The sequence below is a fragment of the Prionailurus viverrinus genome, chromosome F1 (assembly GCF_022837055.1).
Source record: "Prionailurus viverrinus isolate Anna chromosome F1, UM_Priviv_1.0, whole genome shotgun sequence".
Classification (NCBI taxonomy): Eukaryota; Metazoa; Chordata; class Mammalia; order Carnivora; family Felidae; genus Prionailurus; species Prionailurus viverrinus.
Window position 1 is genome coordinate 59,868,169 of NC_062577.1, and position 23,914 is coordinate 59,892,082.

At 44.7% G+C, this 23,914-nt stretch overlaps 1 protein-coding gene across 1 annotated transcript in view; it reads left to right on the forward strand.

Moving 5' to 3' along the window:
* RGS5 (regulator of G protein signaling 5) overlaps positions 1 to 23,914 on the forward strand; it is a 51,164-nt gene that overhangs the window by 16,884 nt on the left and 10,366 nt on the right. Inside the window, exons 2-3 of the mRNA XM_047840929.1 lie at positions 9,790 to 9,900; positions 17,043 to 17,104. Of these exons, the coding sequence (XP_047696885.1) occupies positions 9,790 to 9,900; positions 17,043 to 17,104 (173 nt within the window). The remainder of the gene's footprint in view (positions 1 to 9,789; positions 9,901 to 17,042; positions 17,105 to 23,914) is intronic.

Sequence of the window (23,914 nt, forward strand, 5' to 3'; positions counted from 1 at the left end):
TAATTCCTTTCCATTTCACCTTTCACAGCATGAAGTTCATTCGTCCGACCAAGAGAAAATGAGCTTAATGTGATCAAATACTAATATCCCCGAAGTTAAAGGAAACTGCTACAAACCATAATCCTAGGTGGTATAAGGTGAAGTTTCCTGAGTAGAGGTAATGAAGGCCGTGGTGATGATGGTGGCGACGATGATGGTAATGATCGTTACAGGAGGGTGGGAGAGACACTGGTCCTCGTCTCACGGAGTCCAAGAAGGAAGCTCGTGGACAACAGAGGGTGAGCCAAGCGAGAGAGTTTGTCGAGGGCAAGTACAAAGCTCTCGAGCATGAGAGGGATCCCGACTGGGTTGCCGCCAAAGATTTTTGTCTCTGACTTTTTAGCCGGACCTTACCAGAAGGCCTGTGAGACTCCACTCACGGCGCTTAGCCCAGGCAGGTCTGGGATGTATCTCTCCTTTTTTTCTCCCCAAACCCCTGCCAGCAGCTTCAGCCTCCCACTTGCAGCTGCAGCCTGCTTCCCCGAGGTCCCTTATCTATCCCTGCCTAATGTTAACCCTTTCCCTACTCAGGATGGTGGTGATGATGGCGATGATGAAGGTGATGGTGATGGTGATGGTGGTGATGATGGTGGTAGTGGTGATGAGGAGAAGGACGACCACCACCACCATGTATTGGATGACATTTATGTTCCAGGCACTATGCTAACTTTCACATATATTATCTCATGCACTCTTCGCAGAAGGCTTTGCACGGGCAGCACTAATGTTGTCCTTTTTTAACAGACGATGGAACCGAGGCCGGGAGATGTCACGGAACTTGTATAAGGTCACACAGAGAGTAAGCGACTGTTGAAAACTAGCCTAAATCAGTTTATTCATATCCAACTCTCAGGTTCGTTTTGGGAGCTAAACATAGCCACTAATGGTGAGCCATGGGTGACGGCCACCTGCTTCCCTACGACTTTGCTACCAGCTTATGAAATCAAGACCACCATACGTAACGTGAAACCCAAACGGGCCATACTTATTTGTGCGAATAAATATTAACGAGCTGGTGCGAAAAAGTTTCTATAACTTGTTCTCCAGTCTCAGTAAAGTCCTCATTCTTTGTGCTCTGACCACAACTGGCGGGAAAGATTCAGCCAGACAATATCCTGAGGCCCTTGTGGGTGATATCAGGCAACAAGAAATCTCCAAATCAAGGCTTGAACGCAAGACTATTTTAGGGATCAAGCTATGGGTGCCGTCTCTAAGAGTGAAGAGATCATTACATTTGTATAACCTTTCTATGAAATGGGTGCGGGTTCCCACAATGAGTCACCTGTCCAAATGACTTGAATGCCATTATTGTGCCCGGGAGAGCCAATTATCTACTGAACGAACCTGCATGTAAAAACGCATTGCTAACATATTCTGCTAACTGGCAAAGCAGCTGATGTTGATCTCAGGAAGGACGGCTGAAACACTTACAGAGGTCACTTCTGCAGCACGGTCTTGGTAAAAAGCTTGCTGACCGCCAGGATAATGTGAGTTCCTTATTGGGGCATGCAGCTGAGGCGAAAGCCTACACACACAATGTCACATCGTAGCAATTACAACCGGCTGGGATTTTTAATTTCATTGTTTTGATTCCTTGTTTTGTGTTTGTCCTATTCAACTAACATACAGACTCCATGAGAGGACCTTGTCTTTTTGTTTCACTGGGGATTTCAAAACCGGTAATAGTGTATGGCATAGGACAAGCATTTAATAATCTGTTGAATAAATAAGTGAGCAAAAGGCGAATTCTACGGAGGCCTGTCTTTTCTATCTCAACTATGATCCTCGGAAATAAGGTCAGCTTATTTGAATAAGCACCCGTGTCGACTCCCTAGCCTTTACTGTGCGTTGCCTGTGCGGGACCCGAAAGCAACAAGTCAGTCCGGGGTAGTTGAGGTAGGAGCTTGAACACAAGCAAGGCATGAACTGTCTGTAGTTCATATCGAAGTAGGTTAATTCAGGAAAATGGTAGATTCGAAACTGATACATTTTCTCTCTACTGGAATGACCCGGCACCGTGGATCTTGATTTTAAGAGGCCATGTTCCGAGCATCCTGGGGAGTTCAGAATTTTAGTTCCTGCACTGGCCTGATTTTCCACTGTATTTCTTTCTATTCCGCTAAGGGTTTTCAAGGTCATTTACTAACCCCTGCCTCTCATGAGCCATCGATGAGTAACAAACTCCATTCATCTCAAGCTCTACAAGAGCCGCCAACAGGAAGGCTTTTCCAGCCAGATGAGGCTTTCCAGATGGGTCTTGCCTCGTGAACACACACCCTCCGGGCTCCCTTTTCTCTGTCAGCCTCGGCTTGGGTTCTGTCTGTGTGATTCCCACCTTGACCACAGGAGCTCAGAGGACCCCACTTCTTCCCCTGCATCTCAGATTAGCTGATGGCTCTGGAGGCAGTACTCTCAGGCTGTGGAGACTGGCTGCGAACAAGTGTTTTCGAAACTGTTGCTTATCTTTTCTGGGTATTTACGACACTTTCAGGAGGCAAGAAAACGCATGTCCTTTTTACTTCTGTGCCACCAAGCTCTGTGGTGTTTCTTCAGCAAGCAGCAGCCTGGAACACTGCCTTCCGATCATCTAACAGGTCTGCTCTCTAGAGGATTCTCCACTGATGCGCACACTTTCCCACAGCCAGCAGGGGGCATCTACGACACAGATTTAAACTGAATTGACTTTACATTGGATTGTCCCTGAGAGGGCACGGTTTGGGGACACCTCTTTCGGAAATGTAAAATCCCTGTTCTATGCTTCCCCATCTTGGCTTTCCTCTTGACCGTTCCCAACATACGTCTGGAGTCTGGAATGAAAGCTGTGGTTACCACATGTCTTCCAACCGCAAGACTGGTCTTTGCCTCCGGGCTACTTCTGTTTTTAAGTCCTGATAAATTCCGGCCTCACAATAGATTCTGATCAGACCCTTAGGGGTTGTGATTGCCTCCCCCACCTCTTCTCCCAGGAGTAGGCCCTACCTGGCTTAAGAACTGACTGAGCATGCTTAGTTTGAGCCTTACTTGCCTTTCATCCTCTTTAACAGCTAGAAACGGAATTTCGTTCCTTTAGAGTCCTTGTAGTCATTCAGTGGCTTTTCACCTCTCCCCGTTAACCAAATTAAAAAACACCCGAGTCTTGGGCACCTGAGGTGGTTTAGTCGGTTAAGCGACCACCCCTGGATTTTGGCTCAAGTCATGATCTCACGGTTTTGTGGGCTCGAGCCCCAGGTCAGGCTCTGTGTGCTGACCACACGGAGCCCGCTTAGGATTCTCCCTGTCTCTCTGCCCCGCCCCTGCTCGTAGTCTCTCGTTTTCAAAATAAATAAATAAGCAAATTAAAAAAAAAATTCTAGTTTCAGGGATATATTCTACGCCACACCCCGGTATTTCACTCGCCCTACCCCAAAATGCAGTTTTACTCTAAGTGAGCAATTCATGAATTCATTTACTGGGTCTTCAATTTTCAAAGCAGATTTTTTTTTTTTGAGCACCTATTTGTTTTAATTTTATTTTTAATTTTACTTTAATTTAATTTGTTTGAATTTTGTTTACTTTTGAGAGAGAGAGACAGAGAGAGAGAGAGCGCGAGAGAGAGAGGGAGACCTGGAATCTGAAGCAGGCTCCAGGCTCTGAGCTGTCAGCACAGAGCCCAGAGTGGGGGCTTGAACTTGGGAACCACGAGGTCGTGGCCAGAGCCAGAGTCTGACGCTTAACCGTCTGAGCCACCCAGGCACCTCTTTTTTGAGCACCTATTAAGTGCCAGGCCCTGAGCAATGACGTGCTGGCATTGGAATCGTGAACAAAACAGATACTGACCCTGCTCTTGGAGACCTGTCACTCCAGGGGGAGACGGAGACAAGACCCAAATAAACATACAGAAATGTATGTGCAAATTGACAAGGGCCAAGAAGGAAAAATACAGAAGGCTCTACTAATACAATAGGGGCAGCTGTTAGAGTTTCGTCTCCCTTTGCACTGTCTTCATGTTGTCACATGAGTAGCCATTTGAGCTCCTTGAAGTTAGGGCCTGTGTCCATTAATTGGTATATCCCAGGCACTGCGGTCAGTGACTAGAAAATTATCGACCATATAATTTACACGTATGTGCCCTACATTCACCTATTCCAAGTGTCTCCAAAGCAAAGAACCATCTCTGTAACCCTTGAAACACCTTGCACAGGACTTTATATATAGTTGGCTGTTCTATATCCTATATTCTACTTGAGTATAATTGCATTTTTATTTCATTTTATTATTTTTGATTAAAAAGATTTTTTTAATGTTTATTTTTGAGAGAGAAAGAGAGAGAGTGTGAGCGAGTAGGGGAGGGGCAGAGAGAGAGGGAGACATAGAATCCGAAGCGGGCTCCAGGCTCCGAGCTGTCAGCACAGAGCCCGACGTGGGGCTCGAACCCACGAACTGCGAGATCATGGCCTGAGTCAAAGTTGGACACTTAACCGACTAAACCACCCTGGCACCCCTGTAATTGTATTTTTAAAAACCCAGCTATAGTTCTGTTTTGATTGCTTCAACTGTTTTTCATACGTGTGCACCTTAAGGTAGTATCTCTGACTCAATTCACCCATAAGAAGGAAAGACCTAGGTGGCCCAGGGCCTTTGGAAATTTGATTTCCTGGCCAGTATACCCACAGAAGGCACAGATTTAAAACCACAAACGCTACAACTATTCCAACCCTTTTCAGTTTGAAATCGCTAACATGAGTCATCTACAAAAAGAATTATCTCCCTCTGAGCCTTTAATTAAAATCTCACCCAGGCATTTCCAATTGATTTTATTTCAAAACAAGGTTTTCTTTGTAAAACAAAAGCGTACCAAGAGGGGGGTGAGATGGGAGGAGATAAAAACTGCTTCCTGTTCATCAGCATTAATGTAATGTAGCCAGGGCGGTCAAACCGAGCGGAGAATGAGTAGAAATCATAAACGTGTTAGAATGTCTTCTTCTCTAGATGGAGTTGTTTTTGACATTGAGTTAATGTCAGATACATTCAAGTTGATTTTTAAGAGGGGGAGTAAAATGATAAGGTTGAGCTTTTGTTTTGTTTGATTTTCCACTCGGTTTATGTTGATCACAGACGTGTGTGTAGCTATGGTGGGGAGGAAGAGGCAAGGGGGAATGTGTCCGGTCTGTTCCAGGAACTCCTGGGGAGAAAAACAAATGTAGTAACATTGTTTATTCTTGCAAAAAAACATAGAAGGTTTCAAATAGCTTCGACTGCAGCAATCTGCCAACGGCTTCATCCTTAAACTCTTAGTGTTTTGTAAGAGATGCAATCGTATTATTCATTCTCCATATTCCTGCAAACTCCTAATTAAACCAAATGGACTTCCTGACTTAAGGACTGTCTTTAACGTCTGATATTTGAACACACATTACGCCAAGAGTTGAAGCTATGGGAAGAAGTATCTCCCAAAGCCCTGCATTTCCTTTCTCCTTTACATCCCCAGGGCAAATATGAGGAAAAGAGTAACCTGACGTTCTGGTATATGTTTATCAACTCTGAGGAAATGGAATATAATTTTCTATAGGCAATGTTATAAATGGCCATTGATTTCTAGAACATCCGGTGAAAAGCTTATTTAAGCAGTGATGCAGGTGAAATTGTACTAGGGTTCTGATTGATTCTGGTTTTTAAATTTATTTTTTATTTTATTTCATCTTTACATGTGTTTATTTTTGAGAGAGAGAGAGAGAAACAGAGTGCAAGCGGGGGAAGCACAGAGAGAGAGGGAGACACAGAATTCAAAGCAGGCTCCAGGCTCGGAGCTGTCAGCACAGAGCCTGACTTGTGCTGGAACCCACGAACCGTGAGATCATGACGTGGGCCGAAGTCGGATGCTCAACTGACTGAGCCACCCAGCCCCTCCCCCCCCCCATTGGTTCTGGTTTTAAAAGGCTTTTGTGGGACATCTTAAAAATTTGACCACCTTTATAAAAAACCATGTATTTTTATGGGAAAGTACATCCTGAAAGAGTTAACAAAAGAAAAACCCGAGACAGATTGAGTTTGTAAGATGGGATGCCACCTGTCTACACCCAGTCTTTGAAGGCACATTTCAATCACATCACCTCTTTTGGTTTTCCTACCCAAACTGCGGCAGGCTGAGCGCCGACCAGAGGCTCCTCTGCTATCCCTGTCTTCATCAGGAAGGGGAGGCAGAGCGAGCCGGCTTCGTCTAACCCGCCTGTCTGCTCTCCCTACTCACCCTTGACACTCAGCAGCGCAGACCCACTTGGGCCTCCCTCCGAAGGACGGGCACACCCCCCTCGTTTTGCCTGGAAGGGCCCACCTTTGCTGCTCCCGCTTCGCCTCCTTGGAGAAGCCCCCCCCTCGCCCCGACTTGCCCTTGTGGGCCAGAGATCTGCTGCCCTCTGGAGCCTCTCCTTGAAAAGCTGCTTGTGATCGCTTACAAGTTTGGGGCTTCAGTGGGCTAGAAGCACCTTGAAGGCAAGGACCAAACTCTGTATGTGTGCGGCGAGCTGCTGACACAGTCAACATGACCAAGGAGGAAATTAACGGGGCGCCGGGTGGCTCAGTCGGTTAAGCGTCCGGCTCTTGACTTCGGCTCAGGTCATGATCTCCCAGTTCGTGGGCTCGAGCCCCGCGTCGGGCTCTGTGCTGACAGCCCAGAGCCTGCAGCCTGCTTCGGATTCTGTGTCTCCCCCTCGTCTACCCCTCCCCAACTCATGCTCTGTCTCTGTCTCTCTCAAAAATAAATACACGTTAAATTTTTTTTTTTTTTAAAAAGGAGGAAATAAAAAAATGAAATTTAACAGAACTCCACTCCTTGTAACTTACCCCTTCGTGTCCAACCTGCTCTTTGGCCAGCAATCACATACAAATATCTCTCTTCCTTATACAAAAAGCAATGGCTCAAATGGAGCAAAAGACACAGGGAGAAAAAAAAGAAACAGAAACTGAAAGGGGAAAAAAAAAACAACCCCCAAACTTCAAGAACCTTCCAAACAAAAAAAACAAGCATATGAGAAACGTTCTAAATGTTGGTGGGTGAACTACTGAGTCAAGGTTGAGACTGAAAACAGCTGCTTCATGCACCAGTTTACTTAAGGGTGGGGAGTCAGGGGATATGGGGCCAGAAGGAGAGCATATTACGGGTGAAGTTCTTCAAGAACTCGGTGGGATATTATGACCCGACCCCAAAAATGGACCTGGTGTTTCTGGCACACCAGCCAGCAGAGGGTAGCCACAAATACAGCATGCATCGCCCCTGCCCCTGCCTTCGTAATATTTTCTTTCTTTTCCAGATAAATATTAAATTGGTGATTCTTGTCTCCAGAGCTAGAATATGGCAAGTGGTGGGTGTAGTAATTCTTAGTAACGGGTGGGAATCTTTTTGGATGTTTTAATTTGGTACGTGAAGCTAGGGAACATGGATGAGCTTAGTTGGAAAAATGATTATGCAGTTAGAACTAACTTTGAAGAAGCAGTATTACATGCCAAACACTGTGCTAAGTGATTCACATGCATTAGCATATTTAATCATCACGAAAAAGAGGATGTACTATTTTATCGGTCCCATTTTCTGGGCAAAAAATCCAAAACATTGGTTAATTTAAGCAACGTGAAGAGCTTGGAATCGAAATGACACTTATTCTCATGGTTTATATAAGCTCCCCCCGTGGAACTTTCCGGTTTCAACCAAACTGCTGTTCTGGGTGCTGGGCTGTGGGATCTGAGCTGGCTTCAGCCAGAGAAAGGGCCCTAGGGAAAGAATGGAAGCAGAAAGAAATGAAAAGGAAAGGACATTGAAGTGACTAAATCTAAACCACAGTTTCAAAATTGTATTTATTATACTAAAGGAAACTATGATATGATTCAATATTTATAGGTTTTTTTGGTAATGGTTACAGATTTCTTTAATTTTTCCTATCTAATATCCATGATTGTTAATCTCACACATTTTTTTTTCCAAAACAAATTTAAGTTTATTTATTTATTTTGAGAGAGAGGAAGGAAGCACACACACCAGCATGAGCAGCAGAGAGAGAGGGAAAGATAGAATCCCAAGCAGGCTCTGTACCATCAGCACAGAGCCAGATGCAGGGCTCAAACTCACGAACCTCAAGATCATGACCTGACCCGAAATCAAGAGTCGGTTGCTTAATCAACTGAGCCACCCAGGTGGCTCACACATTTTCTTTACTTAAATTGTCTCATCACTGTCTCCACGTGAATGGATGAAGAAAGTTTATTTAGAGCAGCCAAAGCCCATCTGGCCACAAGATGAATCCCATCATAGCTCTTGAAGACTTTGTTAGGACTAGCATTGATGGGGAGAGAAATGTTAGCAGATTTGTCGGGAACAAAGTCAAGATCTCTTCAGTTCACTGTGGGTAATGTTTTTGAGTGTTGACTGGGTGGCCGGGCAATAAGCTCCCACAGGACTGACAGGTATTCAGGACTCAGAGCTTACCTTCACCTTCCAGCTGGGAAAACAGACACATGAATCAATAACCATAATGCAATGTGATCAATCCTATCTTCAGAGCCTGTGCAAAGCACCAAGACAGCAGTGAAAGAACAGTTTTTTTGGGTCTATCAATATACAACAGCTTGCCTTACGGATTAATGCTTACAATTTGCTGGTGCTCTTGGAGTTCACACTTGCCATGATAATCGATAACTTAGAAGGTTAGTTTTGAAACTCGGCATGAAAACAGTTGCGTCCTATGGTCGTGGAATGCCCAGAATTCTGACTTCATCGACTCACTGAAATGTTGAGGATAGAAAGCAATGGTTTGGTTGATAGAAACCATTGGATAGAAACCAATGCTATGGTTGGCCCATTGGCAATTAATAATCATCTACTGAAGGCTTACTGCATGTAAGATACTCCAGTAGCCATTATAGAACAATGGGCAAGTGGCTGGGGAAAAACGAAATCCATCTAAATAAAGAACACTTTATAGAGAATACATCTTCAGGCAGAATCATTTAATTATATAGCTCGAGATAGCTGAAGAAAACATCTAGGTTAACTCTGTCATTTTACAGATGAGGGAACTGAGGCCTGGTGGTAAAAAATGATAAGTTTTTCAAATATTCTACATCTAATTAACGACAGATCTGGGACCAGCGTCCTCGGAGGACAGATAGGCAATGCAGTGAGTAGCTCACCTGTGAACTCTAGAGCCAGACCGTGTGGGCTCCTGTCCCATCTCCAGACTGGCTGGGTTATCTTAAGTTTTTAAACACTCTGACTTTCAGTGTCTTCATCTGTAAAAAGGAATAATACCATAGTATCTGTCTTATATAAAAATGAAAGGATACATATAAAGCAGTAATTAAGAATAAAATGAGGGGATGCCTGGGTGGCTCAGTTGGTTGAGCGTCAGGTGTTGATTTCGGCTTGGGTCATGATCTCGCTGTCACTTGGAGCCCCATGTCAAGCTCCACGTTAGGCATGGAGCTGCTTGAGATTCCCTCTCTCCCTCTTCCTCTGTCCCTCCCCTGCTTGAGCTCTCTCTCTCTCTCTGTCTCTCTCTCTCTCTAAAAATTAGATTATGCGTATTAACCAGGAACATAATAAGAGCTTGATAAATGTTAATTATTAGAACTCACGTGTCCCGGTTTCTTCACCAGTATTCTTTCTGCCACAACAGTACAATGGGCTTTCGTTCATTCTTGTTTCTCTGACACAGAAAGAAATCTATGTGCCAGATCTGTGTGCTCATATGGTGTTTCCATTGCCCCTTATATCTTTTCTAGGGCCAAGGAGATTAAGACCAAGTTGGGAATTCTCCTCCAGAAGCCAGACTCAGCGGTTGACCTTGTCATCCCATACAATGAGAAGCCGGAGAAACCAGCCAAGACCCAGAAGTGAGTCACAAACGTGGGTTCTGCTCCTTTTCCTCCAGAGGATGGCTATTTCTCAGGTGTCCAGGACCAGCCCTCCCGTGTACAGCTCCCCACCTTCGATCACTCGCCGAAGGTCATAAGATCCCTCAGAGAAGAGGTGGTTTATAAATAAGCGTATTTGTACCCTTCCATGTCTGGAGCATCATATTGGGTATTGGCAGGTGACTTAAAAAAATAAAGATAAGGCCCTGCCTTGGGACCCTGTTGGAGAGGCGGACAATACCAAGGCAGCCAATTTCAGCCAACTAGCTCCTTCTCTAAAATACTATTCCTTCAGGGTCCAACAGAGGAACAGAAGACTCTGTTCCCTGCCAGAGGAAGGAAGGAACACTCGACCAGCCGACTCTAACATACATTAAGAGTTTTTAACCCCGATCTGTAAATTAATATTCTTGACTGGACTTCTCTCTCCTTTCCCCCCACCTCCCCACTTCCATCGATTCAGGCATGGAGAGAAACTAGAATTCTAAAGATTCAAGCTGTCATGGCAGAGTCCAGCTGACCACTGGAGGAACTGTCCTCACAGCACACACGTCGTTTTCATCTCCATCCACCCCCTCGAACATTTTCACGGGCATGAAAATCAAGAAGGGCAAGTGGGTAGGAGAGAAAACAGACGCAGTCGAATTCCTTCACTCTGCCATCTAAAAGCTCTGAGGAGATCGCAGAAGCGTGGTGGAAACACAGGCACCCCTTTATACCTGAATTTCTTCTTAAACGTAACATACATATAAATTGGCCAATCATTTCTTTGTCCAAATGCCCTTCAAGCTAAGATAGCCGGGTGGGTTGGGAGAGGAAGAGACGGGTTATTCCTCTTCAATCTTTTTCCTTCAACCTAAGTGGATATTTCCATTCTCCTCTTATTACTTCAAAGTGATTCCACACCGGAAGTGAGGCGTAATTGGGTTTTCTGCATTTAGAAAGGGGAAGCTAATTCAGGGTGGAGTGGCTCGCACCAGGCACTGGCAGGGAATGAGAAACACATTTCATAGCAGCGACAGATCAAAAAAGCCATCTATTTTGAAGAAAACAATGTAGTGGTTATGGATCTGTAGGAATTCACTTTCGGAAATAAATATAGTACTACATTTCCTGCTTTGATTCTCTGTTTTAATCTTGCACACAGACACTCGAGCTGTTTGGCTTAACAGGGATTCAGAGAGAAGCAGTTTTGGAAGAAAACCCGGGGTCGATATTTATTGGATGATTTTCCTCTTTTGTCTTCTGTCGCCTTTCTTCTTCCGGGAGTTTAAATTGTTTTTAGGGGGGGGGGGGGGGCGGGAATCCTTCATATCCCTAGAGACTATTGTGTCTCTCTTGCATTTTTCACGGTGACCATTGCAAGGCTTTCTCACCCTCTGTCAAACCCCTCAACGCCTTCCACCTCTTCATGTTTGGCCAATTTCCTTGCCTTTTAATTATCATGAAAAGACTGTGTTCTGCATGAGCTTGATCGATCTCTCTTCTCGCCACTTGAAATTTCTCTGCCTTTTTGTACCCATGTTCCTCTCTCAGAGAAGAAAATAAACCTTCTCCAGACTGAAGATATTTTTAACCCCCTCATCTTTAAAAAAAAAGCAATCCCTTTTTAAAAAAGCATGTCTACTTTTTCAATGTTTTTTCTTTTCTTTTTTTCTTTTTCATTTTTTTTTTTAACATTTATTCATTTTTGAGAGAGAGAGACAGAGGACAAGGGGAGGCAGGGCAGAGAGAGAGGGAGACACTGAATCTGAAGCAGGCTCCAGGCTCTGAGCTGTCAGCACAGAGCCTGACTCGGGGCTCAAACTCAAGAGCTGTGAGATCATGACCTGAGCCTAAGCCAGACGCTTAACCGACTGAGCCACCCAGGCGCCCCACAAGGTTTTTATTTTTCTCATTAAGAAAACAGAAATCGAAAAACATAGAAATGAAAAAGAAAAATAGACAAGAGCTGCCCACATCCCTGCCACCCATTGCTGGCGTCTGTTACCATTTTCGTGTTCTTAATTGCTCTTTTCCTTCTGGGGCCATGCGTGTTCCACTCTGAAAAAACTCTCTCAGTCCCCCACTCCCACTCCTATCCCTTTCAATGCTTTCATGGGGGTAATTCTAGAAACAGAAAGGGTTGATCATCAAGCCCGTAAAACAACCAAAGCATTTATTTGGGGTCTTAGGGATGGCAATCTGGGAGATACAGAGCCTACCCAAATTGAAAATGTGCTCCCGATCGCCAACGTGAAGTGCAAGCTTATGAAGTCAAAAACCACAAGTTAACGTAATTTGTTTTGAAAGAATTGTGATTGGCGCCGGCACGGTTTTAACTAACACACAAGTGGCTGATCAGCTAACAGGTGTTACCTTAGCTCTGTTTCGGTCCAAAGTAGAAGGATGTGTCCTGGGAGGTGGTCCAGGTGCACTGACCAAAGTCACACATTTATGGTGTCGGGAGATGTACCTGCTTCCTCAGCGTCTTCTCGACTCCATTCTGGGTCACTCCTTACAATGCTTACTTGGTTTTGAATCTTCTTTCACAAAAGTCGCCGCTTCCAGGATCTTCTCTTCACTCTTTCTGGTCAGGTTGAAACCTTACTACCCACAGGAACCCTCTTGAAGTCCTCGCCTTTGAGTCATCACCGGGGGTTGACTCTGCTCAACGGTCTTCTCTCTCTCTGAGGACTCCCACTTTTGTTCATCCTGTCCATACGCGAGCATTTCCCCAGGCTGTGCCGTAGGTCCTCATAATGAATAGTAAACAAATTAGCACAACACATAAATTTAGTTTGCAATAACTGTTATCATGGCTTGTCATATAATCAATTGTAAAATGCTTAGCAGCTGATACAGATAGTCTTTATTTTTAAAAAAAAAATTTTTTTTTTTAACGTTTATTTATTTTTGAGACAGAGAGAGACAGAGCATGAACGGGGGAGGGGCAGAGAGAGAGGGAGACACAGAACCGGAAGCAGGCTCCAGGCTCCGAGCCATCAGCCCAGAGTCCGACGCGGGGCTCGAACTCACGGTCCGTGAGATCGTGACCTGAGCTGAAGTCGGACGCTCAACCGACTGAGCCACCCAGGCGCCCCGATAGTCTTCTTTTTAAATTTAATTTAAATCCAAGTTAGTTAACATGTAGTGTAATAATGATTTCAGAAATAGAATTTAGTGATTCATCATTGACATACGACATCCAGTGCTCATCCCAACAAATGCCCTCCTTAATATCCACCGCCCATTTAGCCCATCCCCCCATCCAACACCCCGCAAAGCAACCTTCAGTTTGTTCTCTGTATTTAAGGGTCTCTTAGGGTTTGCTTCCCTCTCTGTTCTTATCTTATTTTTGCTTCCCTTCCCTTATGCGATACAGACATTCTTATAGTTCATTTTATACTCTAGATGTTCCTTTTCTCCTTCCCTCTGCCACTAATTTTAAACTACACTTTGCTGTTGTTGTTTGACCACTTTATAACTCTAGAATGACCACACAGAAGCAGGCTCTAGCTGTGAACAGTTACCAAGTGTTCCCATATGCAGACTCTGACCTGGTGAGCTGCTGAGTGAACATCATGGCCAGGATTACGGCCGTATGTACGATGTTTGGGCCAAAGCTAGACAACGAAAGAGCATGAGCAGGGGAGGGGCAGAGAGAGAGAGAGGGGGAGACACAGAATCCGAAGCAGGCTCCAGGCTCCGAGCTGTCAGCAGAGCCTGACGTGGGGCTGGAACTCGTGAACCATGAGATCATGACCTGAGCCGAAGTCGGAGGCTCAACCGACTGTGCCACCCAGGCGCCCCCCAGATGTTTTCATCTACATCCCCATCATAGGCGCCCAGGTCACTGTTGGCCATGGGGTAAGGGCTCAACAAATGTCCGTGAAAGGACCTGAGCTGAGTCGTGAGCACAATGCCCTGCGGCGAAGGAAGGGAGAACAGAGCAGGCACATCAGGGCCGATAAATAACTGGGATTTCATGTCCCTTGTCAAGAAGAAGAGGATGTGAGAACATTGCCAGGAGTGTTCCAATACAGGCCAGGGACCGTGTGGATTAAAAAACGAGGAAAGAGGAACCCACAGTGTTTAGAGAGGTCAAAATACTTTCCCATGGTTACAGCCAGGACGTGTCAGAGTTGCCAACAGTCGTAGCAATGGTTCACGGGGATAACATTTTTGAAATCGAAGGTTCGGTGTTATTTACTGCTTTCATCAACCAGACTGACTATGGGCACGCTGAATCATTGCTAATGTTTGCATTCATTTGATGCACACTTATTGCAGGGTAGATTAATGCTGCAGGGGATGCACCATCGGACAGGTGGAATGGGAAAAGTTCTCCATGACTCACCGACTCTACATTTAGGCAGTGAGTTGCCACATAAGCGACTCAACGAGTAAGTGGCTAAGAGGACAGTAAAAGAGAGAGAACGCTTCCGGTCGAGATGGTCACTTCCTGGACCAGGTGGCATTTATACTGGGCGTTAGAAAACACACAGTTCATCATCTCTGTAAATGTTTGTTTTGCCTTTCATGTGAACTGGCTCCCTCCCTTTCCTCCACACCCACACTCCGAGACCATGCCCACTCTCTGTGGTCAGCTATGACCTTGCAAACCGGGGCACTTATTGGCCATTTAGATCTGCATCTATCTTGTTTCCAAAGAAGTCAGACTTAATGAGGGCTGGCAAATTCTGAGAATCGGGACAGGATGAACCTCCTTTACCTCCTAGGCTGGTAATCAGAACACTGGGCTGTATGCTGTGGGGTATGTGTCCTGCTCAACTGTGTCCTTGAATCAATTTGGACTAATTTAACCCCCAGGCGGACTCTGCACATGTCCTTTTCAGGAATTTAATCTTGGCTGTGATGTACCGCTCATACTGGTCATTAGTCTGGTTCTAACAAGACCATTTGGGACAAATTGGATCGGGTAGCACGCTTAAGTCAGGTGCACCTGCTTATGTGATTTCTTCTGCCTGTGTTCCTCTATGCTAACCAGAGGAAAAGTGGGGAGAGGAAGGTGATTTCATTTTAGGAGAATGTTTATGAAATGAGAAAGAGGTTCAGTGAGGGAACCAGGCCTTTCCCTTGCTCTCTTTCTTTTGTCCAATTATTTAATGTCCTGCTCTTTCTGTCAACAATCAGTAGAGACTTGAAGGGGAGTCTTTTATTTTCAGAACATCACACCCACTGTAGTGAATTAAGATGCAGAAAGCCTTATGGTAAAAATGTAGGTATGAAATAACATATACATAGGAAACGTTCTCAGTAGGGGGTAATAGAGAAGGGCCAAAAGGAGTTACGACCTCTAGAAAGCAGGTCCTTTTCTGGTTAGAAATAAAACGAGGCAGCAAAACATAGGGACATACTTGCAATCCCTTTTTCATGATTTCTCTTTCCTGAGCTCCTTTACACTAACCAGAAGAAAATGGGAGGAAGGAAGGCTGTTCACATCTTAAAAGTAAATTTCCGAGGGATTAGTGTGGCGTTCTTGATCTGTGACACCTGTGTTCTTAGCCAGGAAAAAAAGAAACCACCTAAGATCGTTTCACCAGGTTTGTTATTCTTATTTTTGGCATGTTTAATCTTCAAATAGTAAAAACAGAAAACATTATGGAGAATTGAATAATTAAGACCCCAAATCTGCCCATATTCCATGATGAAAAGTAAAGAAGTGAAGGAGGGGCACCTGTGGGGCTCCGTCGGTTCAGCGTCGGACTCTTGGTTTCGACTTAGGTCATGGTCTTGCGGTTCGTGAGTTCAAGCCCCACGTCGGGCTCTGTGCTGACAGTGCAGAGCCTGCTTGGGATTCTCTCCCTCTCCCTCTCTCTCTGCCCTTCCCCCATTCGCTCTCTATGTCTCTCTCCAAATGAATAAATAAACTTAAAAAAAAATGAAGTGAAGGAAATACAGCACGTTAGCCAAAAAAATCTACTGCCATATTGGACTCCCTACATAAATAAAGTGTATCTATATAGCAAAGCCTGGGCAGCAAAATGAAGAGTGGAATTAGCAAGTGTCTTATCAAGCTCAGCTGCTAATCTTAATACTTGAAACCCCAAGATAATATAAAAAAAAAAAAACAAAAAAACAGAAGCAGGAACAGTCCTGGACTGTCTGAACAGTAGATAAAAATAGTGAAGAGCTAAGGAAGTTCCAATTTAGGAAAAATACCTTCACTGGCCTTGCTATTCTAACAAATGCCTTGTTACTCTCTTTTGATTTGATGGGGAAGGACTCCCATCACGGTGCAGGAGCGAGAGCAGGGGAGCCCCGGGGAGAGCACAGTCAGCCATTTTTCCCAGACTGCACCAGCCTGACTCGACACAATCCTGCGGGGCGAGGGGAATTAGTGGTTATAATGAAATAGCTGCAGGGTTGCTGCATATATAAATGTTAAAATAAAAACAGCCCGAGGGGAAATTATATGTTAGCTATCACCTTCTCCTTTTGAGTCAGCATCTGGAGCGTTTATGGACAACATTCCTAGTCACGATGTAGACCACTTTTCTTCTCAGGAAGAAATCTTGCAAAAATCACTATCTGTCCTAACAGGGCAGGAAAAATGCACCCAGGTTTTTAAAAACATAGACTTACTCTGATCCCATTTCCCGTGTGAGGCAGCATTACACCTTTCATCTTTCAGCCTTAATGATGGCAATGGGATGTGGATGTGGAATCAAATGGCCTTTGCTGATTAAATTATGTGGTTAAAGTGAAGCATGGGGGAGGCAGAGAACATGAGTTCAATCCCTATAACGGGGCCACTGGATTTCGTTCTGTTGCATTCGGGTCACAAAGTGCACAATTGGAGGTACTGTCATCGGATATACGAGAATATCAAGACACAGCTTCATGATGAATGGACTTTACTTCCAAAAAGAGACAGACCTAAACAAATTGCTCAAAAAGAGATGAAAATACACGATACAGATGAGGGACAGCAAACCCAGCCCACCAAACCCAATTGCTAGAAAGAAAATAACTCACACTCCCTTGTCCTGAGGATGGGTCACTGGTTGTAGCTTTTCTGCGAAAAGCAGATCCAGGACATGGTCAGTGGGTGTTGTTAGTACTCTTCTCATGGTGGTCACCTTTTTTTTTTTTCTCCCCCTTAATTCTTGATGAAGACCCCCACTGGATGAGGCTCTGCAATGGCGTGACTCCCTGGACAAGATCCTGCAGAACAACTGTAAGTTGGAATCGTCTTTTATCAAAGGTCAGGGGAGGAAACAGAGGCAAAAATCGCCTTTGTGTTGCCGGTGTCCTTCTCCAATTTTGACACTTCTTCAATTTTTCTTTTTTTCTTTTATTTATTTATTTTGTTTATTCTTGAGAGAGAGATAAAAAGAGAGAGAGAGAGAGACAGAGCACAAGCTGGGGAGGGGCAGAGACAGAGGGAGAGACAGAATCCGAAGCAGGCTCCGGGCTCTGAGCTGTCAGCCCGGAGCCCGACGTGGGGCTCGAACCCACGTACTGAGAGATCATGACCTGAGCCAATGTCAGATGCCTAACCAACAGAGCCACCCAGGTGCCCGCTTCAATTTTTCCATGTGGACTCAACAAGGGAAGGATGCCCAGGGAGTGTGGTTACCCAGATCACAAGAAGACAAAGTTCTACTGTACTGTGAGAGAATGTGAAAAGAAAGTGGCTTAAGGACTCATGATTGCAGATTATTTTCCCATCTATCCTCCTTATTTGTATGAGCCAGAGCAAGTGGCTTGACCTGTGTGTTTCTCAATATATTTTTAAAGTTTTTTAAACATTTATTTATTTTTGAGAGACACAGACAGAGCACGAGTGGGGGGAGGGGCAGAGAGAGAGGGAGACACAGAATCGGAAGCAGGCTCCAGGCTCCGAGCTGTCAGCACAGCGCGACGCGGGGCTCGAACCCACGAACCATGAGATCATGACCTGAGCCAAAGTTGGACCCTTAACCGACGGAGCCACCCAGGCGCCCCTCAATATTTTCATCAGTAAAAGAGAGACACTGCCCTTTCCAGCTTAGCCTCATCATGGCTTGGTAAGGACTGGTTACAACAGCATGAAGAACAGTGGATTAGGAACCAAGATCGGGTAGGTACGTCCTAGTTTATAATCAGGGACAGCCAAGGCTTAGCCTTTTGATCTGAACAACTTCCCAATAAGAAGTGCACGATATGGGGAGAATAAGTATTTATGGAATAGTTCATTTTGAGAATATGATTCAATTTAACGTATCCAACCTGTATTTCTTCATCTTTGCCCCAAGAATGGCATATGAAACTGTTGGATGCTTTGCAAAAATAAGGATTTAAAAAATGCTTCTTGCAGGTGCATCATTATTAATAAGCACAGCATAGATAACAAAGAACATGCGTCGAATCAGGTATGAAAAATTTTTTATGGCTCAGTTGGCTAAGCTTCTGACTCTTCGTTTTGGCTCAGGTCACACTCTCACGTTTCATGGATTGGAGCCCCACGTGGGGCTCTGCACTGACAGTGGGGTCCTGCTGGGGATTCTCTCTCTCCTTCTCCCTCTGCCCCTTCCCCACTCGCACATGCGCGCGGGCTCTCTCTCTCTCTCTCTCTCTCAAAGTAAATAAATAAACCTAAAAAAATGATGTCTTGTTTTGAGTAGGGCAAGCTTCTGCTTACCTGATGTAGAATCATTACCTCTTTGTAACTTTCTTAATCTTATCCACTTTGAGTCTCTTTTTATCCTTTCGGCTAAACAGAATACCATGCCCTGACACATATAAAGTGTTCAGTACATGTTTGTTAACCTAACGGGTGAATGAGTTCATTCATTTTGCTTCTTGGATCCAGAAATTCCACGAGGTTGATTAAGAGAAAAATATTTATGCTTCTCAATTGACTGATTTATTGTCTTACACAATGGTTTTGGGGCCAATTGCAACCAGACAGATGATATATTGCTACATTAAGAATACTAAGTACCCTGGGTCCAGGTATTTATTGCTAGTGTCAAGAAACCTGAGAATTAGCAGACCTTTTTTCATGTTTACAAAACCATGAAGGAGAAGGATATATATTTGTGTGCCCATATCCAATCTTTTTCAGTCCCGCTAATCCTTAGGGGCACGTGTTCATATATTTCAGGCTTTTAGGGACGGGGAGCTATTTGCTATAAGAAAGATAGGGGCAGAAGTTAAATCAGAGGCAATTAGTGTTAACACCTTAGCATTTGTTGAGGGTCTGAAGCCTTTCAGCTTGAGGCCTGAGACTCACACAGTAATATTTGCTACTTCTCAGTGGAGAAAATATACATTCACGTCAGTGTTGTGTAAATATGTATATATAATATTCACATTTCATTTAATTATATACGTTTCAAAATTACATATGCATATAGATGTGTTCCACAGTATGTATCTGTGTATACGTGTGTGTACGTATAATCTTAAGTTCTACGTAATTATCCTCCTAAGTAATTAACGTTTTTCTTTAAATGTGTTTTGTCACTTCTGTTTTTTCGTTCTTTTAACGTGTGTGTGTGTGTGAGAGAGAGAGAGAGAGCAGGGGAGGGGGGCAGAGGGAGAGAGAGAAAGAAGCTTGAGCAGGCTCCATGCTTAGTGCAGAGCCCATCTCGGGGCTCGATCCCACAACCCTGAGATCATGACCAGAGCCGAAACCAAGAGTCGGAGGCTCAACCAACTGAGCCACCCAGGCACCCCAGGAATTAACATTTGAAGACTGGGGAAATTAACTTCCCCTAGTGATAAATGGAAAAGCACTTGATAACCATTCAGGTCAAAATTCTTCCTCTGAAAGGGTCTTTCTTTATATTCAAAGAAGCTCAGGTGAAAAAGAGAGGTTCTGGTATGAATATAGAGATCTCCCACGAAGAGTGGAGACCCATGCCCTAAAGGGAGGGGGGTGCCATTAGTAAATAAGACTGCCTCTCTCTCGAAGTTTATTCCTCTGCCCTTACTCTCCGTGTCTCTCTCTTCCTCTTTATTTTTCCATTCCACCCTCTCCCCCGGCTTCTCTCTATGGCTCCCTTTTTGCTCTGTGTGTCCCTCTTGCCATGTTGTCTCTGCTCTCCACTTCTCACTGTCTCGTTCTCCCCAGAGAAGGACTAACAGAACACCAGGCACCAGAAACCTGAAGAGACATTTGACCTATTCTCCCGAACACCCGCTGTTGTGCCTCGTGAATAACTTTAAGCCAAACTTTAGCAACTCAACTCTCAGGAAATGTTATTTGAATCTGCTAAAACTCATGGTCTGGGATCAAAAATAGCTAACATTAGCTGTGAATGATGCAAAATAGGTAACCAAGAAAGATACGTTTGAGAAATCTATGCGTTTGAAATGCCACAATCTCTGCTTGGATGTTTGATTGGATAAACTAAACCATTTCACCTCGAGGAGTGGAATCTTCGTTGATTTACAGAGAACATTTGGCATTCTGTTCTGCTCATGCAGGAGGTTGCCTCACAATTGATATAGTTCCCCAGTATTCCTTAAATCCACATTTTTCTTGAGCGGAAATGAAGTCAATTGGTACCTAACCTCTTAAAAATTAGACAATTAAGGTGCTATTCAATCTTTCCCAACTAACAAGCTTTCTCTTGCTTTTCCTCATTTAAGAAATCACTTTTAAGCCTCCAGTGTATTTAACTCTGTTTTGACAGTACGTCAATTTCTTACCTGTTTTGTGTTCAACTCTGCAGGTGATGACACCTGTATTCATTAGGTCTGTGGGACAAATGACCAGTGTGCTGCTCATTAAACACAAACACGGATTGCACGCGAAAGTCTAAATAAAACAGTGACATTAGGGGCGCCTGGGTGGCTCAGTCCATTAAGCGTCTGATTCTTGGTTTCGGCTCAGGTCGTGATCTCACGGTTCATGCGTTCGAGCTCTGATTCGGGCTCCATGCTGACAGTGCAGAGCCTGCTTGGGATTCTCTCTCTCTCTCTCTCTCTCTCTCTCTGTCCCTCCTCTGCTCACTCTTTTATCTCTCGCTCTCTCTCTCTCTGAAAATAAATAAAATTAAAATAAAATTAAAAAAAAAAAGACCGTGACATTAAATTCCTCCACCTGACTGTCTTTAAGAGCCAAGGAAGGGGGCTCCTGGGTGGCTCAGTTGGTTAAGCCTGGACTTCGGCTCAGGTCATGATCTCGCAGCTTGTGAGTTCGAGCCCTGTGTCTGTGCTGTCAGCTCAGAGCCTGGACCCTGCTTTGGATTCTGCATCTCCCTCTCTCTCTCTGCCCCTCTCATACTCTGTCTCTCTCTCTCTCAAAAATAAAAAACACACATTAAAAAAAAAAAATTCTTTTAAAAAAGAGCCAAGGAAGAATGAAACACAATCCAGTAGCAGCGGGAAAGTTTATATGTGAATTCTTTTTTTCCCAGGAGCTCCAAAAGGTCAGAGCATTTCCTGAGACACCCTTGAGATTTGGACTCGTCCGTGGGGAACGGAACAGCCCAGATCTAGCCTTCTCTCTCTCTCTGTGTCTCTTTTCCCTATCTTTGCCTTCTCCTCCTGCTTCTCTCTCTTTGGTTTCCAATATTCTCCCTCCTTTTTTGTCTGGCTCATCTATGCCCTCCTCTGACTCACTGGCAGCCACAAATCCCTTCAAAGCAATAATAACAATAGTATCAGCCATAGGTTACTTGTACTGTTTGTTCACGTGTCCGGCGTTGCCCAACGCGCTTTGCGTGTAGTGCTTTATTTAAGGAGCGTAATAATTTTAGGGCTTCGATACGATAACAATCTCTACTTTTCAGAAAAGGAAAGTGAGGTTAGGTAACGTGCTCATGAAATAAAACACTACCGTGGTAGATTTATTTTTCTTTTAGCTCTCCGTCCTTCGGCTCTGCGATGTGGGAGGAATGGCGTCCCTTAGTGGGTCTTATTTGGCTCAGCGTCTGTCTATTCGATGTGAGGCACAGATGTGAGGTGGGTGGGAAGGAGAGGCGAAGGTATGTGAAACTCAGACCTTGAACGCGAAGCCTGAACGGCCTCCTGGAGAAGACAGGCATGTCAGGGAACAGCAGCAACAAAAGGATAAAGAAAGCTCTTCTCCCATCACCATCCAAAAATCTTCAAGAGCAAGAAGGCAGTGTACCTCCCATCTGAGGCAACCTGGGAGCTGGCTTTTGAATGATGGCAAACACTGATTTTAAATTAGGCATGAATCAAAATGATGAAAGACAGTACTTCCTGAGCTCTCATTATGTTCGACACCAGGTAAGAGCTTGACGTGAATTGCTGAGTCCTCACAACAACCTTATCACGTGGGTTCACGTGGGTTCCATGATTATATCCGTGTAACAGAGGAGGCAGTTGAGGCTCAGAGAGGGTGGGTCACTTGCCCCAGTTACCGAATAGTGACATTTCTGAGTGGTGATGTGGTGAAACAGGACCCACCCGAGGGTACCTTGACTCCAGAGCCCGTGCTCGGAACGGGCAAGCTATGTAATGATACCTGTCACCTCTCCACTCATGACATTCCACCATTTTTCCTCTAGGAGGGGAGATTTATTCTAATCTCCCCCCTTTAATATTTTTTTAATGTTTATTTATTTTTGAGAGACAGACGGATCATGAGTGGGGGGAAGGGCAGAGAGAGAGGGAGCCACAGAATCCAAAGCAGGCTCCAGGCTCTGAGCTGTCAGCACAGAGCCCAACATGGGGCTCAAACCCCTAAACCGTAAGACCCTGACCTGAGCTGAAGTCGGACGCTTAACCGACTGAGCCACCCAGGCGCCCCTCGCCCTTAATAGTTTTCCTTTATATACCCAACTGACTTGGATTTGTCTCACACTCCTTTTATTTTCCAAGTGGTTTTAGAGCTGGCTTCATTTCGTCCTTTGGTAGGGCTGCTACGTTCTTTTGCTTAGATGTCAAAAGCGACACCATTCCTTAGGGCCAGCTCTGGGGCCGTAATGTCGGTCAAAACCCAGACTGTTCCCACAAGACCGGCGATCAGGAGGTTTCATCTGCTTCCTAGTAGGGGATGCCCGAAGAGGTGTGTTGAGAAGTATCCTGGGGTTCTGTGCAGGCTCAGCAGGGGAGGACGCAGGGATTTCTCAGGGATGTGTGCTGAGGGCCCCGTGGGGTGGGCGTGGAGTGCGAGGGCAGTGGTGTGGGCCAGAGATGATGTGTGCGTTACTTGAAGACTAGACAAGTTTCTCCTGGAGTCTCTTTGGCTCTGACCCAAGAGGACTTCCTCAGGGCTGATGGGAATTGAACAGAGAGTCAAGGAATGGCCCACTGGAAAACCAGAGGCGAAGGAGGAGAAGGTATCTGGGGAATGATTTGAAGGTCCTACTAAGGGGCCATCCAGAGAATTCTCAAAAGCCAGGTGAGAGAAAGAATAGCTTTAAGCATCTCCCCGGACAATAGAGTGAGTTTAAAGCCGGTTATGAGTCTCTGATCAAAGTGTGTGCATTGATAAAAAGCCCTGAAATAGTGTCGTAGAATTCAGTGAGAGTGATAAAACCAGTGCCCAGGAAATGGACTGACTTCACTGGAAAGTTATTTTCCGAGCTCAGCCCCCGGATGCCTGGTAAATGTTAATATTGTTCTGGAGTCCTGGCGTGCGTCCTCAGGTCATAAATACCAATGCTTGGGAGGACTGGGATTTTATCTGTATCTTTTATAAAGACTTGGAATGGGTGATTCAGAGAGACGGATAGGTTGTGGGGACAGGGGCCTGATGAGAATACAATGGCCACAGACTTAATTCTGTGAAGTTATAGTTTCCTCCAAAGTCTTGCATGGGTGTTCATAAGACTTCACTCCTGCTATCATTTCCCGGCCCCTAGAAAGTCCTGGGCGTTTTTCCATTTCAACAGAGGCTACCTGACACATTTTGTTTAAGAAACAGTGAAAACTTTAGCTATGACAGAGAGAGAGCTCTAGGCTTTATTTCTTCTTTCAGCATATATGGTGACTCCTGTGTCACTAAATTATAACAAATGGTGCTAGAAATAGAGTGCAAAATATGGAAAGGGAGAGAAGGAAAACACACCCGATTTTATCT